The sequence below is a fragment of the Eleginops maclovinus genome, chromosome 20 (assembly GCF_036324505.1).
Source record: "Eleginops maclovinus isolate JMC-PN-2008 ecotype Puerto Natales chromosome 20, JC_Emac_rtc_rv5, whole genome shotgun sequence".
Lineage (NCBI taxonomy): Eukaryota > Metazoa > Chordata > Actinopteri > Perciformes > Eleginopidae > Eleginops > Eleginops maclovinus.
In genome coordinates this window covers 19,477,170-19,493,407 of record NC_086368.1, presented here as the reverse complement: position 1 = coordinate 19,493,407, position 16,238 = coordinate 19,477,170, and the positions used below count along the sequence as shown (strand labels likewise).

The 16,238-nt window shown below is 38.2% G+C and overlaps 1 protein-coding gene across 11 annotated transcripts in view; it reads left to right on the top strand.

Moving 5' to 3' along the window:
* Positions 1–16,238, top strand: part of atp2b2 (ATPase plasma membrane Ca2+ transporting 2) — a 97,618-nt gene that overhangs the window by 55,510 nt on the left and 25,870 nt on the right. For 6 of the 11 annotated variants that reach the window (XM_063911400.1, XM_063911397.1, XM_063911399.1 and 3 more), the window contains 8 exons: positions 2,309–2,509; positions 5,579–5,836; positions 7,038–7,163; positions 8,593–8,718; positions 9,127–9,159; positions 10,784–10,876; positions 13,192–13,233; positions 15,280–15,444. In XM_063911400.1, coding sequence (XP_063767470.1) covers positions 2,309–2,509; positions 5,579–5,836; positions 7,038–7,163; positions 8,593–8,718; positions 9,127–9,159; positions 10,784–10,876; positions 13,192–13,233; positions 15,280–15,444 — 1,044 coding nt within the window. The remainder of the gene's footprint in view (positions 1–2,308; positions 2,510–5,578; positions 5,837–7,037; positions 7,164–8,592; positions 8,719–9,126; positions 9,160–10,783; positions 10,877–13,191; positions 13,234–15,279; positions 15,445–16,238) is intronic. The other 5 variants (XM_063911407.1, XM_063911408.1, XM_063911402.1 and 2 more) reach the window with 4 other exon arrangements.

The following is a 16,238-nucleotide window of genomic DNA, read 5'->3' as shown; positions in this document are numbered from 1 at the left end:
TGAAGAGTGTTGCATTTGCATTTTGCAACTACCTCCACTGCTTCTGGATGGATGAAATGCGGAGTAGGATGATGCATCAGGTGTTGTTAGAAATATGAGTGAATATCGAATTTGATGTGCACATGACCTAAGTGGGGTCTACAATATGCATATGTATAAATATGTGCATCTGCGGTTGAGATTGGATTTGACTGTGTGTGCGTGAATCTAACCAACAGGAACTGGTTAAAGCCCGATTATATGAGCTCTCGTTTTACAGTGTAATAGTGCAAGCAACTACCGACATGCTTATCCAGCCTTATTACACACGCACGCACACACGCACACACACACACACACACACACACACACACACACACACACACACACACACACACACACACACACACACACACAAAGCACGTGCAGGCAGTCACGACTCAGACCCGTACACACACATGCATGGACACACAGAAGTGTTTGTGTGTGATGTGAGGCAGGGTGCTGTGGAGATCAATAGGAGAGCATGCTAGGTTCTCTCGCAGAGACAATTAAAAGAGAATGGATAATGAGGCTATTTATAGACTGATCTATTTGTAACCAGGGCATTCTCCTACGTAGGAGCTGCAAATTGTTTGCTTTTCTGCCTGCCCTCCTTCTGTCCTCCTCCCTCTCTGTTGCTCCAGCTCCCTTCTTCAAGCAAGGGAATGTTCAGTATCCAAACACCTGCTTTTCCAGCAACTACTCTGTCATTCCCTTTTTTCCTTTTTCTCTGCCATATGATACGTCTTGATCATCAGCTATTCTCCATATGTTAATACATTGGCACACAGTCCTATGCATTCACTTGTAAAACAGTGTCATGTAGCAGTGATGTTATCAGGTGCAATCCAGGGCCACTCCTGGGAGACCCGGTGACGCACCAAGCATGACATAACGCTGTGGTAATGTCTGTGGTTGTGAGAGAGAGAGAGAGACACAGAGACTGTGAATACACACACTGTGTGCGCTCAGCTACCAGATAATGGCACTGCACTGAAAGAGCAGCCAGAGAGAAGAAAATAATGTATCTCGATAGAGCTATTTCCTGAATCAGTTTATGTGACTATACAGAGCACACATTTGCATTGTTGTTAGCAGGCTAAACATAGCTTTGTAATGTTTGATATCAATTTAGTTTAATGTTCAGAGGAGTTTCCAAAATGCCAATGATGCAGATGAATCCTGTATGAATGCGAATAATGTACAAACATTAATATGAAATACAATGACATTGTAATTTGATCCCTTAGCTTAAAAATGGAGGCCAAAAGAGAAGTACAGACTGAACCCTGTTTGCAGAGTATTGAAGTGTATTGATTAAAATGTAAAGTTTTGACTGAACATTATGAAACCTTAACCTCTGAGATTATGAATCACCTTCATCACTATATTCTGACATTTGATAGACTAAATGTTTTGTCAGTCAATCAAAATCAAACAAGATCAGTAATATCAATATTATTTTGCAGATTTGTTTTGATTGAATATATGAAAATGTGTCAATATGAACAACAAAAGTCAAGGCAGAGTAGTCCATATTCAACATTATATTTTATAATATTCACAGAACATATTCTTCTATGATTCTTATTTATCCACATTGAAAGCTGAAGTATTTTATTTTTTTTAAAGCAAAGATAATTGCATGTCAGCTTCAGGTTCGTTTGTGTTAGTGCTATGTGGATAACAAAGTTGTACGGCTGCTCTTGCCAAAGCATTCCTTCTGATGTAACAGACCCTTTCGCTATATTATTTCAGCTTCCGCACAAGCATTATTTTCTGGAAAGCATTCTAAAAGTCAAATGTCCCACGGGCAATGAAGTCAAAGATATTTATGCGCAATAGTTCATGGAGTTTGAGGAGGTGGATGAGGTCAGAGCACAAGGCTCTGTCAGAATTATATAAGGAACGCAGAGTCGAGGCCCAACAGGTTTCAAACTGGTAATTAGAGATGGTTTGTGTTTGGTGTGAGAGCGAAAAGGATAAAAGAAAGGCAGAGAGAAAAAAGATTGATTACAAATCTGGCTCGAGGTCACAATAAAAAAAAAGCTATACAAAATCAAAAAATGTTCGAAAATACAGCAATTATATCTGCAGCTGTGCAGTTAAACTGTTTGGATAAAAATGGCCATTATATATATTGTTTTTTCTAATACTAATTGCAGATTGCTGTAGTGTTAACCCTTAACATGTGCAACATTAAACTGAGTGCAACTCGTCTGTTACAAACTTCCTATACACACGATAACAATTGATCAACACATCCTTCTCCCTTTCTCTGTTTCAGGTCTCGCAGGTGACCAAACTGACCTGGACAAGAGAAAAGAAATCTATGGTAAAAACCTGATACCTCCAAAGAAGCCAAAAACCTTCCTGCAGCTGGTATGGGAGGCCCTGCAGGACGTCACCCTCATCATCCTGGAGATCGCCGCCCTGATCTCCCTGGGGCTCTCCTTCTACCACCCTCCCGGAGACAGCAGCGGAGAATGTGAGTTTAGTGACTTTGAATTCTGCCTTGTCATTTCTTTAGAGGTCTTTAGATTTGCACACACACACACACACACACACACACACACACACACACACACACACACACACACACACACACACACACACACACACACACACACACACACACACACACACACTTCAACAGGCACTCACTTACACTATCATACCTACATCTAAGCACACACTTTTTAATTGGTGAGGCAGGTCAAAAAATATGACCTGAGATCAAGCTGTGAATGTGTGTGTGCGTGCGTGCACAATATGAACGTGTTAAATGTGTGCATGAGAGGTACCGGGAAGGTTAATGAAGCGTTGACTAGAGAAATAACCTTGAGCTCCCAGAGCTCATACATCAGCACTGTGAGCCGTGAAAGAGGAAATGAAGACAGAGACCATAACGAGGTGCTGAGTCAGCAACATCAGTCATTGCTCAAAGCATTATCACAGTAATGGAATTCAGTTAGCGTGCCAAAGGGACCAGTCATCATTTTAAGGGTTTTAAAAGTGTTATGAAGGTGGAAATATCAGAGAAAGAAGAAAAGGTAACAACTGTCTAACTTGCAAGGGTGGTTAATCAAATCATTTCTGAGTTAATAACATTTTTTAGTTGGTTAGTTAGGATTAAGTCGGGGTTAATGAGTGGGAAAATTAACGATTTATTCAGTCAGCCAAAAACTCCAGTCATCAAATGTATGGTAATTTGATCTTACCTTTCTGTTCTTACTCTGATTATTTTCTTTGCATATTTTGAGCAGCATTGCTTTATGAGTCAGCTCTCCAAATAAAGCCGAGCCTGGCCTGAGGAATCATTATGCTAATAGCAACGTCCATCTGGAGAAACGTAATCAAGCTTCTTTTGAACCTGAGGTGCTGGTATACAATTCTCATTTTTGACTGATATGAATGTATGAATCTGATCAGCACATACACTCCTGCTGATATGAATAGAAGTGAATTCAGATAGAGATAAATACTTTTCACTTCAAAAACACGTTATTCAGATAAACACCAAATTACTGTGTGCCAGTGTATGGCAGAGGGCGATGGAGGACAGGTGTGTAAGGATGTTGTGACAACTAACTTTTTTCACACATATATTTAATATAATGAATCATTTCTGGGTTTTATCCTTCAAATCTAGCTGTTAAGGAGTTGAAACTTAGATGGCAAAATATTTAACGGCTGACTGAACTGAACTTTTAGGGATTATACAATCGTAGCATTAAAGATAATGACTATACTGCAGATATAAAACATCACTAATAAACAAGCCTTTTTCTATCTGGCTGTGGACAGATGTTCCTTCTGCTATAGCATTGCAATGAAGTCATGAAACTACATGGTTTGAACGTTTGAAGTTGAGATCAAAATGAAGGCTGAATTGAAAATAGGCGTGGCCCTGGGTGCAGAGGGCTAGGATGTTCCCCCCCGCCCCTGTTTATTTGTGAAAAGAAAAATATCCCACACGACACTCATTACTGGTTTAAGGATTTGTTTATTTATGGGTCAAAACAAGCTCAACAGTCCAGAAATAGAAGGTGGTGGGATGACTTAATTCTCATTTGCATATGAAACAGCCTGGCTGCAGTTGAATGAGGAGGCTCTTAATTGCGTCTGTATCAAAGACACAATATGAGTCCAAACGAATCCCTGAGAAAGAAAATACCTTCAGTAGACATACATACCAATGTGGTTGTGCCTTTGACCTATAGTCAGTCATATATTCATTCACTCAGTTGTGAAAGTTTCAGCTGCACTAGCTATTATATTTTCTGCTTATATCTAAAATGTTTCCCAGTTGTGTCATTTCAGCACCTTGGACAGCTACAAACATGCTGCATAATTGTGTGTCATTTGATGAGAGATACAAGAAAACAGTTAGTGCACACATATCTCTATGCTAGAGTTGTACGATCAGAACCACGGACAGCTACAGTGAGTAAGCAGGACAGGCTGAACTCCTCCAATTTGTTTTCAAATGTATACAACCTTTATTTATAATTTACTTATTTTTAATGACATAAAAAAACAGTTTGTTCATAAAAAAGCTTTTTTTTAAAGATCTTTTTTTTCTTTGCAATATAATAAAATGACATATCACATTACTGCCAACCTAATGTAACATACTCTTTAGGAGATAATGAACTTGTCAGGGACTAATTTTTTTCTGACAAGACTGGACAAACTGAAGAAAAAAACAACTAAATAGCAGTTAAATACATTCAATTAACAATATTTAGTCATTTACATTAAATGTTAATACTTTTTAGATAACAATTTAATTATTAAACGTCTCCCTTTGTACTTAACCTACATGAGTACATATGAGTACATATGCATTGGTACTGGTGGTCTAACAAGTGTTCTGGCAGTGTCTGCAGTAAATCCACTAAATGAATATATTGATTGGAATCACTTTGAAGAACAACAGAAGGTCCAAATGACTTCTTTGAGTCTAGTTCTTGCTTGATTTAGATCCTTCATATGTAATGCCTAAAATGTCTTTTCTTTTGTGAGCTGCAATTTCTTTATAGTCCAAAGCAAATCACCCCACAGAGGGGCTTTGAAGTCAGCTAGTCAGGAGTGTAGGCCACAATAGCTCCGAGAGTATTACAGGAAGCAGCACGGGGACCACTGGGAATAAGCCTTGTTTCATTCCCAAATATACCCAAGTGCACAGCCAGTAGACTGCAGGACAGTAATATGAAGTGGAGCAGACACATGGCCAGTCTAGGTGAAGTGAATTCTCTGAAGATGTTATCTTATTTTGTTTCTGAAATTGTCTTTTATATTACATACATTGTACACAGGCAAAGAATTCACACTCACTCTCTCCAGTGGGATTTTGCACCGGCTACGTGTCTTTCTTCATAAAGTGTTCATATTGTTCTCATAAAGGAGCTCTCAGTACATACCTTATTATCAAAATCATGATCTGATATCTAATTTTAAGTCAGTGTCATAAGAATGCTTGCAGTTTTCTAAAAAGACATAACACCTTTATAACATTTGCTCTTTTCTTTCTTTTCATTTTACTGTTGTGTAGTCTGTGGCGCGGGTGGAGGTGGGGTAGAGGACGAGGGCGAGGCGGATGCCGGCTGGATCGAGGGCGCAGCTATCCTGTTGTCTGTGGTGTGTGTGGTACTGGTAACAGCTTTCAACGACTGGTCGAAGGAGAAGCAGTTCCGTGGGTTGCAGAGCCGCATCGAGCAGGAGCAGAAATTCCAGGTGGTCCGCGGCAGCCAGGTCATACAGCTGCCTGTGTCAGACATAGTGGTGGGGGATATTGCACAGATCAAATACGGTAGGTGTGAGGATGTTGTCAAACTGTATATAGCTCTGGAAAAAAAAGAGACCACTCCAAATTTTTCTTAAATCTTTATGTCTTCATGTATGGCAGCCATTCCAGTGTCTGTTGAATTCCAACGCAGAGAAAAATTGTCAGTAGTTTATTGAATACAATAAAAAAAATACTGACAATCATTTAACTCAAAGGCACGTCTATAAATAATAAAACAAGAGAAAATGATAACGCTGAAGTGGTCTCTTAATTTTACATAGTTCACAGATCCCAAACATGAACTACAATAAGCTTTGGTCACAAACCTCCCTCCACTAAAACAAATATTATCAAACGGCTGTGACTGTTTTGATTCTGTGGCAAAGAAAATAGAGGATTGTCTGCGTTAGATTTGAGTGTACCATATTTCATGCTCAGTGCACATCAGTGGCACATTCAGCAATTTATTAACAACATCAGAATATATTTCAAACACATCATACATATATTTTGTGATGTATTCGTTTAAAGGAATTTCTGTATTAATTTCTGTAGTGCTAGCCTCTTTTATTTGTAAACAATTTGGCAGCACTGCACAGGACACACTGTACTTCATTTGCCTTAAATCTATAACTTCATTTATTAAAGATGGCAGACAGAATTGCCAAGTAAAAGTAAGGCTTGAAAATGATTGTGGTCTCATTATTCTAAAGCCATTCCGGTGTTCATTTGAAGAAATATTGATTCGCAGTATTTTTCATCTATTTAAATGATTGACTGATATTTGCCATCTATCTGTTTTGCTCTCTCTTACTAAAAGAGCAATTGTGTATGAACTGATTTCTACTGTGGCTTTAAATGAAACAGTCATTAAAGTGAACTAAAATGGACCAAAGTTTTCAGTACGTTTTGATAACTTTGGTTTGGTGGACATGCCCACAGACTTCTTCCATTGGCTTGTCTATTGTTCTGTGCAAAGTCAATTTTATGGTTCAGTGGCTGAAAATAGACTTCCACCTCATTTCCAGAGGGGGATTAAAATTATAAAGTCCACTTTAACAATTAAATAGATTTATGCAACAGTATTTAAATGTTGAGGATTTAATTATCTGCAGACAGACCAACTCACATGCGTCTATGTAGTTTTCCCAATTTTTTTTAGGGTTCAAGGCAGTATCCATACATTACAGAAGATATAGCAACTCCGCTGTTTCTATCATTACAGGAGATCTGCTTCCTGCTGATGGAGTGTTGATCCAGGGCAATGACCTGAAGATTGATGAGTCATCACTGACCGGAGAGTCCGACCACGTCAAGAAGTGTGCAGACAAAGACCCCATGCTGCTGTCTGGTATGTTGTCACTGCATCTGATGTATGGGTGTGTACTGCATGCCAGGACCTGCAATGTTAGGGGGGACATTTGAAGGAGAAAAGGACAAAAACAGAGAAGGGGACTCAACTTACACATTTTTAAAATCTTGAATGTTATTGTATTTAATACGTAGAAAGCAGTTTGGAATTATTGAATCCCTCAAATGAGCCTCCACTGACAATTTTAGAATTTTCCCCCCATTGGGCTGGTACTCATTTCTCACCATGCACATAACATAAGAAAAAACTGTGGGTTGTGTTTTATGCCTACTAGAAAAATGTCACATTTTCCCATCTACTGCATTAAATAACTGACATAAATAGTAATAATAAATGGTAGCAAAAATAATCAGGACTTTTTACAATGACTACATGCAACCGTGTAATGTTGACACAAAAACGCTTCACATTCTTTCCGTTTCTTGAAGTAGATTTAGTCTTCCAAGCACTTTTTTCTGGATGTATTTTTAAAACTAAATGAATTATAAGTCACAGTCACAGCGTTACCTCGGACTACAGACAATAGGTTCTTAATTATAATCTAATTAAAAAGGCAACAGAAGACAGTCTGCTGATGCCCTGGAGGCTTCTTTTTAATCTGTTTTCCCTCTGTATTGGTTTGCTGCAGCAGGGACAGCAGCATTTGCAGCTGTTGAATTCTTGAAGAATATCAGTGATAACAGAAACATGGGTTAATCTGATCTCACATCTTCAGTCTTTTTCTTGTGGATAATTAGCTGTGTGCCTTTTGCTGCCTTCTTTAATTAGCCTCATATTCACCCACATCGCCTTTCTCTCCCAAAGGTTAATAATGTTCTCCATGTCTATACTTGTGTACAAAAAGTCTACTGCACTTTTTTGCATTGGGACACTTTCTTCTCCAGCACATTTGAATTGTAAATAGTGTTAATTAAATAATCTATTATTCTAATAGAATAGGGAATAACACGTTGTATGAGTATGAATGATTATCCAAACTAAAACGTTGTCCTTTGGCTTTAATGATGTTTGATATAGTGGTGTAGAATTAAATGTCCTCAATCAACCATGTAAGTCAATCAAAGGTGTGTTTTAAATTGTATGGGGCATATCAGCCAATAACAACTTTTATAATGCACAAAAATAATTATCGGAATAATAACCCAAATATGGAAATGATCAATTACTTTTTGGTGTGATGAATTTCACTTTATAAGTTTTACTATGGAGTGAAGTTTAGATTTTCAAGATTCGTAAACAAGGTATTTCATTCAATTTATTAATCTTGATTTTTAATCAATAATATCAACTGTAATGCTAATAACTGCAAACTTCATGGCTGGGTTATAAAAAAGGCATTTATTCAGTAAACACAGCTTTACTTTAGCTGAAACATCCTACCGTTACACCCTACTGCACTTTCTTTCAGGCACCCATGTGATGGAGGGCTCAGGGCGCATGGTGGTGACTGCTGTTGGTGTCAACTCTCAGACTGGAATCATCTTCACTCTGCTGGGGGCCGGCACAGAGGAGGAGGAGAAGAAAGAAAAGAAAGGTAAGATCATTAAATAATCATTTTTCTTTATAAATGCAAGATGTTTCTGCAGTTGCTTCAGAAGTCTTAAGGTAATTTGTCAGTGTGGCTGAGATATGCATCCTTGAACAAGCTGTTCTTATGTCCTGAAATTCAAAAAGTGTACGATCAATGCATAATATCATCTTTTTTTTCCCCTCATTTTATCAGCTTATTTAACAATAAGCTCCCACGCGTACACATGTTGAACTTGTGTCAAGTGTATAAACCTGTTGTGGTTATTTGGGCAGCATCTGACAGTAGGCCCCATTTGCTGGGTAAAAGCACTGTATGATATTAGCATGTTGTGGTACCCTGCAGTATCCAGGTTCTGTAGGTTCAGGTGCATTGTTGTACTTACTCTCTTATCCTTCTAAATTCGCCTCAAAGGAGGGGCAGTTGAAGATGGACACCAGAATACAGGTAGAGTATCACCTTTCTCTGACCCCTGGGAGTGGTACTTTATCCTTTTGCCCTCCAACCTTTAATGATCCCCAATAAACCGCCGTTATTCTACACCCCTTTCCCGTAGCAGAGCACCCTTTCCCCCGTTCAATTCTCCACTTAAAAAGAGAAGCGGCAACCTCACAACACTGCATCTTCTTAAGTGTTGACGGATGACACATTTCACAATGCATAATCCTCTCCCCATATAACAGGCTCATATATAACTCATCAAACTAACTAGCTAGCATTCAACAGCAGTCCTGTTTCAAAGACGTATTGAATGCCATGGGTAAACAAAGGCTGTCAGACTCATCTCATCTCTGCATTACAGAACAATGATATGAGAGCGACAGCCTTGCAGGTGTACAGCACATGTACCAGCAGCAGAGTGCACAGTAAAACCTTTTGTACCCCTGTAGTGTGCATGGATAGCTGACTTTATGTTTTGAGGCATTTTGCTTTAGTGCTGTCTCAGAATTGGTGCATAAGTAACAATAAAACAGGCCTTACCCTGAACATAATACCTTGGATCTGAAAACCCCACGTGCTCTTTCTTTGACCTGTAATTGCCTCAAGAGTAAATCCATTATTTTTCCAAAGTTTCATCAATCTGATATGATTAATAAATCCAGGAAAAATACTGCAGCTGTGTGATCGACCAAAAGCGAACTGCACACTGAAACACATAGTCTAGGCTCATTGAACTATCCGAATTCACTTTTAATTGTATTCAATGAAAAGCCATTTATGTTAACACATCCCGAATCCTTGATTTAATGATGCAGACTTTACATCATGCACTTTACATTCATGCTATCGTTCGTTTTTTGTTAACAATTAACACAATGATACACAACAAGATACAATAAAACAATTATCAACCTTCTTTTGGATTTCAATTTTCCAGTAGACATAGCTTATGTGACATCTCTGCAAGATCCATTTCAGGCTTTGAAAAAAACTAAAGGAGGGTCAAAATTTGGAAACACAGGTTTGACCATACTAAGATGCATCAGCTTAACTGGATGGAACATGTGTTATTACCTTGCGAATACGTCGGCATTTTATTTATTTGTTTTACTTTGCAGGACAGTTTATTTTCAGAGTGGCTATGCAACACTTTTTTCTGTTCACAATATGATTTTGTGATGCTAAAAGATACTACATGAATAACATGGTTTAAATTAACCTTACATACGATTAAGACAAACAACTACAAAGTCAGTATCTCACTAATGTGAAAGCTATAGTATACAGACAGGATTATGTTATGTTCAAATGTCATGTTTCATGTCTGTCCAGTGTTACACTTTTTTGTTCTATTGGCATAACTTTTATTAAATGACATACATACTGTACATATAATGACATAAATAATAAACACATTACACATGTTTAAAGCACACTGATCTTTTACCAGACTTTAGTATTCACAAACACAAGCTGAGTCTCTTAAATGTGCTATAACCATGTTATTTCTGTTCATTGTCTTGTGTGTGCACATGCGTGTGTGTGTGTGTGTGTGTGTGTGGTGTGCGTGCGTGCGTGTGTGCGTGTGTGTTTTGGTTCATTCTGTTTGGCCTTCATTGTTACTGGCTAGACTGCTCCCATCCCCCCATCCACCCCATCGCAACTATAGCCACGGATGGGGCTGCAGGCATTAATGCCCCTGGCAGTGCCAGCCTAATTAATGGTAGGTTGATAAAACCTCTGATCTCTGACCTCTTTCTGTTGTGACTTTTGACTCCTCCTACCTTCTCCATTCTGCAACTGCCTCCTATCACGGGTGGTCACCTTCTTCTCTACCTTTTGTTTCAGTTGTGTTGGACCCTTTTGTATCCATGTTGTCAATGCACGTCCTTTTGTAGTGGTCGAAATTAGTTTTGTGTTTCTTTTTCCTCTTTTTATGCTATCTTTTGTCTTGTAGGCCATTTCGCGTATATTCATTATACCTCTCTTGGAAGAATTTGTAATGACTTGTTTTTGTTCTGTGGTCCATCTCTAATGAAAACTGAATCAAATAAAATACATATGGTCGTTGTGATTCTTAGGAGTTAAAACCCTGTTGAGCCTTTTTTATGTTCATTCAGAGAGAGGCTGTACATTTTAAAGGAGAGCAAGAGGAACCTTTGTGAATTCTGGGAAGCTTTTAAAGATATTGGTTTCAGGAAAATCCTCCAAAGTTAAACTTCCGCTTTTGTACATATCAAACAAAAAAATAACCAGATAAGGGTGCTGTTAAGTACATTTAGTTACCGTCAGACAGAGCCAGGTTATCTACCCACTGTTTCCTGTCATATGCGAAGCTAACAAGCTTTTAGCATCTTAACAATTGTTGAATGACTCTTTAAATGGTGTTGTTGACCTTTTTTTGGAAAGTTGGTTAGTTCACTTAATATTAATATGAATATTCATGACAATATACAATAGGGCCATCTTCTGTATTTGGGTGAATTATGAGTTCACTCAGTGCAAATCCTCTGTTTTCAAGTTAGCTGGATAAGATGCTAAAGCTATATTGTTCCACTGGGTTATCCCTCATCTTTGTTGACTTAGAAAGAAGCAACTACATATTTGTACCTGAGGCAGGAGGGGGTGATTTGCACAGTAATGGTGACCTTCTGCTGTCCTGAGCGGGAAGGGAGCGATTTGTCATCTTAGCTTTATTGTGATTCAAAGGATCTTGCTAACGTGGAATTGCAGGCGGAACGAGCCATTTATACTTCACATACTGTACATGTTGTGGATTCTGAAATATCTGGTCTTGAAGCACTACCTAAGTAATTTTTCTCTTTGACATTTGAGCACAAAAAGCATTTACAGACAGATGTTATCAAACAGTGCAAATCTCTATAATTATAGCCTGGGTAGATAATGCGAGATCAACAGTGCAGCATTAAATAAATGCTTTGTTTCTTATTTTGTCTTTTATTGTAAGCAATGTGTGTTTATTCAGTTTAAAGGCACAAGACATTGGTAACTATTCATGTTTCATTAGTGTGATATATTGTGTGTAGTCTTATTGAATCTGTAATTCTACTAGCAGTTTGATTCTGCAACAGTATTGTGTGTTTGAAACTCATTCAATGATGTTTAGATTAAGTTTGCTCCTTGTGTAAGCAGAATACAACAACAGCATAATAATTCAGCGTCTCTGAACTTAGATTTCGATTTTCCTCCTGTTGATCTTATGTAACACGCCATGTGGGAGGCTTTTCCTTCTGGCTCTCTCTCTCTCTCTCTCTCTCTCTCTCTCTCCCTCTCTCTCTCCCTCTATCTCTCCCTCTCTTTTCGTATTTCTCCTACCTCCTGTCTGCTTCACTCTTAAGCGTTCGATCTTGCATGAGCTTCCTGAACTTTCCTGTTATGCATGCTGTCTCTTGTTTGCGTGTGCTGTATATGTTTGAGTGTGTGTATGTGTGTGTGTCTGTTTGTTCTGTACAGTACACTCCCCCACTGTCAGTGTTCAGTGTAATGCTGTATCTACTGTATGTCTTGAAATCTCATTTTGTACCCTACCACGATTTGAGTCGTACTGGTGATAGGTTGTGTTGAATTACCTGTGCTCATAGTGTGAGTATGTCCTTCAGAACAATATTTTAAAATGAAGAATCCCGCAGAAAGTGTGCAGTAAATGTTCTGAATGATATTATGTCATATACAATATATTTTGATGTCTTTTCAGTAATACCCAATAAGCATTTTTAGTAATATCTCATGCAACAAAGTCTTTTGAAATGTAATGTTCTCGACTTGACACAAGAAAAGATTGTGCACACTATGGTGTTTCTCTGTGGTCCTTTTCCAAGAGATGTCGCCTCTGCCTCACATCACTTAGAAATCACAAGCCTTCCTATGTGACACAGAGACGTTTTATTAAAAGCCATTTCCCTGTCTCCTTGTTTGTGATTTTTGTTTATTACTGTGTGTGCTATCTGTGGTGATAATTTGTTGACATGTCTGCCTTGGTTATTTTTGTTGTTATTGTCTTGTATGTCTCCATCATAGGTAAAATGCAAGATGGCAATATGGAGAGCAACCAGATTAAAGGTAACCAAACCATATCTTTCACTCTCTTCTCCCCTGCCTTCTCTCTGCCTCATCCCCCCTCTTCCTCTTTGACTCATCCGTTCCTTTCTATGGCATGTGGTGTAAGCTCTGGGTCAAATGCAGGTGAAGAAAATCCCACATTGCTTTGTTTATTTCGGCCTTTATGATTTTCCGCACTTTTAATTTAGAACTTATTTAGATTCAAAGAGACTATGACTCTCTGATTAATGTCAGTGTTTGACCCAGGTATTACATGCAGTCATGTTAGGTTAGAAAACCACTTCCTTCCTTGTCTGTCACTGGTGTGTTGTCCCTGGTCTGTTGTTTTGTTGTTGTTGTTCTTGTTGTGTTGTTGACTTGTCTTGTTCTGTGCGAGAAAACACAAACTTGTCCCTAAACTACTGTACCTTCCTCACTCAGGCATATTTTTCCGAACCAAATACTCTCCAAACTTTTCTCTTAGTATTGAGTAATATATCACATCCTGGTTTCCCTTTTCAGATGTTTCTTGAAATGTTCCCCACATTCTGATGAACATGTTCTGTCATTAAAGGGATCAATACTTTTTGTATGGTGTCCTTAGGGCTTTTACTGGAGCAATGTTTGTTGGTTTTAAATCTATTGAGTTTGGGAAAAATGAGGCTCATCCCAATATCTTAACTTTTCTGACAAGCATACAATACTGAAGAAGAAAAGGCACATTTGCATATTCCAGAAGCTGTTGTCAAAAAAAGATTTGTTGTTTTTCGCTGGAAAGATACATCTTAATAAAACTTTTCTGTCTGAATCAACAAATTGATTCATTACATACTGCAGTGAAAAGAGTATACATATTTTCTGACATCTGGATATTCAAACATGGAAATAACAATCCACTAATGTTTTATCTACAAGTCTGTTTACTACGTTGAAGCTTTCATTTCATGTCTAAGTGTTTAATAACTTTCAAAATTAAATTGGTAGAGATTTAATAACAAACACATGCTGAGCAAGTGTCCCCAAAGTGAAGGGTAAATGATGACTCTCTACACCTTGGTAAGATGTGATGAGCTTGTCTTAGCAGATGCTAAATTGTGCTGTTTTGCCACATAGGGTACAATAAACACACTTACTATCTTGTATCATTCGGCTGGAAAAAACTAAATGCAAAACCAGAGAAACTTTTTTTTTTGTGAGCATCATTTCATGCCTCACTGTTATTGAAAATCTTGGCTGATATAGTTCTTGGTAAGAGATACATTATGAAGGAATTAACTGTATGTGTGGGAGGGGGAGATAGATGAAGACAATAGAAAATAGGAAACCTTGTTTTTGCCACACACTAAACTGTTCTTTCAGTATGTAGAAGGTAGAATATTATGTAATCTCAAAGTGTGGAGATAGATCATGCAGATTTAACATAAAAATATTGTATATTTCAGCAAATGTTTTTTTAAATGTGGATTTGGACTGGTGGAAGCAGTTTTTTTTATTTGTCTTTATATTGTTTATTCGGTTGACAGTTGACATTTTATAAATTTTTAGCTTATTGAGATTTCTTTGTGTGTAAAATGTGCTCCACTATATATAAGGTTTATTTTCCTAAAGTTGTCCAAATGATAAGCAGGCTTCAAATCTGTGAACATGGCCATGGTTTACAACCTCTGAATTATTCATGACTTACTGCAAATAAGTGTATTTGATGAAAAATGGCATGAACGCTAAGAAACGCAGTGCTTCCCTTTCCTAAAGCAGATGAAGACCTACATGTTCATGCTTTTTCTAGTTGTTATTCTTTATTAGAAACACGGTTCACAACCTATTTGATTTAACCAAGAAGACAATGCAGGGACAAACAAACAGTTATAGTATGGTAAAGCTTATTACATACCAATTATTTCCCATTGTGTCATGGGATGTCATATGATATCTTCCTGGTTTTATATCTAATCTGTGTCTCTGCTGCATAACCCGGGTTTTGAAGCCTGGCTCCCTGGTTGCCCCATTCCCTTGGTTTAATCTACATCTCTAACGCTGCTGCTGTCTGTATCTTTCTGGTGTTTACAGTCAAGAAGCAGGATGGAGCCGCTGCTATGGAGATGCAGCCTCTTAAGAGTGCTGAAGGAGGAGAGTCTGATGAGAAAGAGAAGAAGAAGGTGTCCACTTCGAAGAAAGAGAAGTCTGTGCTCCAAGGGAAGCTGACCAAACTGGCTGTCCAGATTGGCAAAGCAGGTACAGCAAACTGCAGGCAGACAAGTCCATCGCTCAGTTAGGCTGTGAAATCAGGGACAACAAGGCACTGAACCGTCATGCTGTCAATCAAACAAGATTGTGCACTGACTTTTTGTCTACTTAAAAGCAATCAAATGGGTTGAGAAGAACTGAATTTTGGAAGGGTTCCCCTTTATTTTTCTAAATGACCTTTCCTCTGGGGACATGCTGAATCATTGTAATGGGAACGTCTGAGAGTGCATTATGCCTTTTTCCCTTCTGCATTTTCTGCAATCCAGCAAGCATTTTTTAGTAACAGATGCCCACATGCCCTGTATGCCCACACTGTGGGTGTCCTCGCAGCAGCAGCAACATAGTAGGATTACTGTTTAACAAATAATTTCAGTGAATATCACATACCTGAAATGCAAAAACTGCAGAGTCTATGGACCAGTCTTGAGGATTTTTTCTTAGAAAAGTCCTTAATAGGTGTTACGCAAGGTAAACTGCGTAGGCCCTCTTTGAGAGGCTTATTTTCTTGTTCTAAGTAAAAAGCAAACGGTTTATCATTTTCTGAGAATCCCTGAGAGAAGTCCTTGTTATTACATTGAGCTGTTGTTGTAAGTGATGGATTGAGGAGGGGGTGTCAGAACAATGAACTACTATTTGGATCATATGGCCTCCAATCTCACAAGTGTGCCTGTTTTTTAAAAATGTTTTATATGAATGCAGCTTCTCTGCTCTCAATAGACTCCTAATGATTACCCTTACTAAGCTGGCATATTGTAATGAGGAATGAGGAGGAAATTAAGATA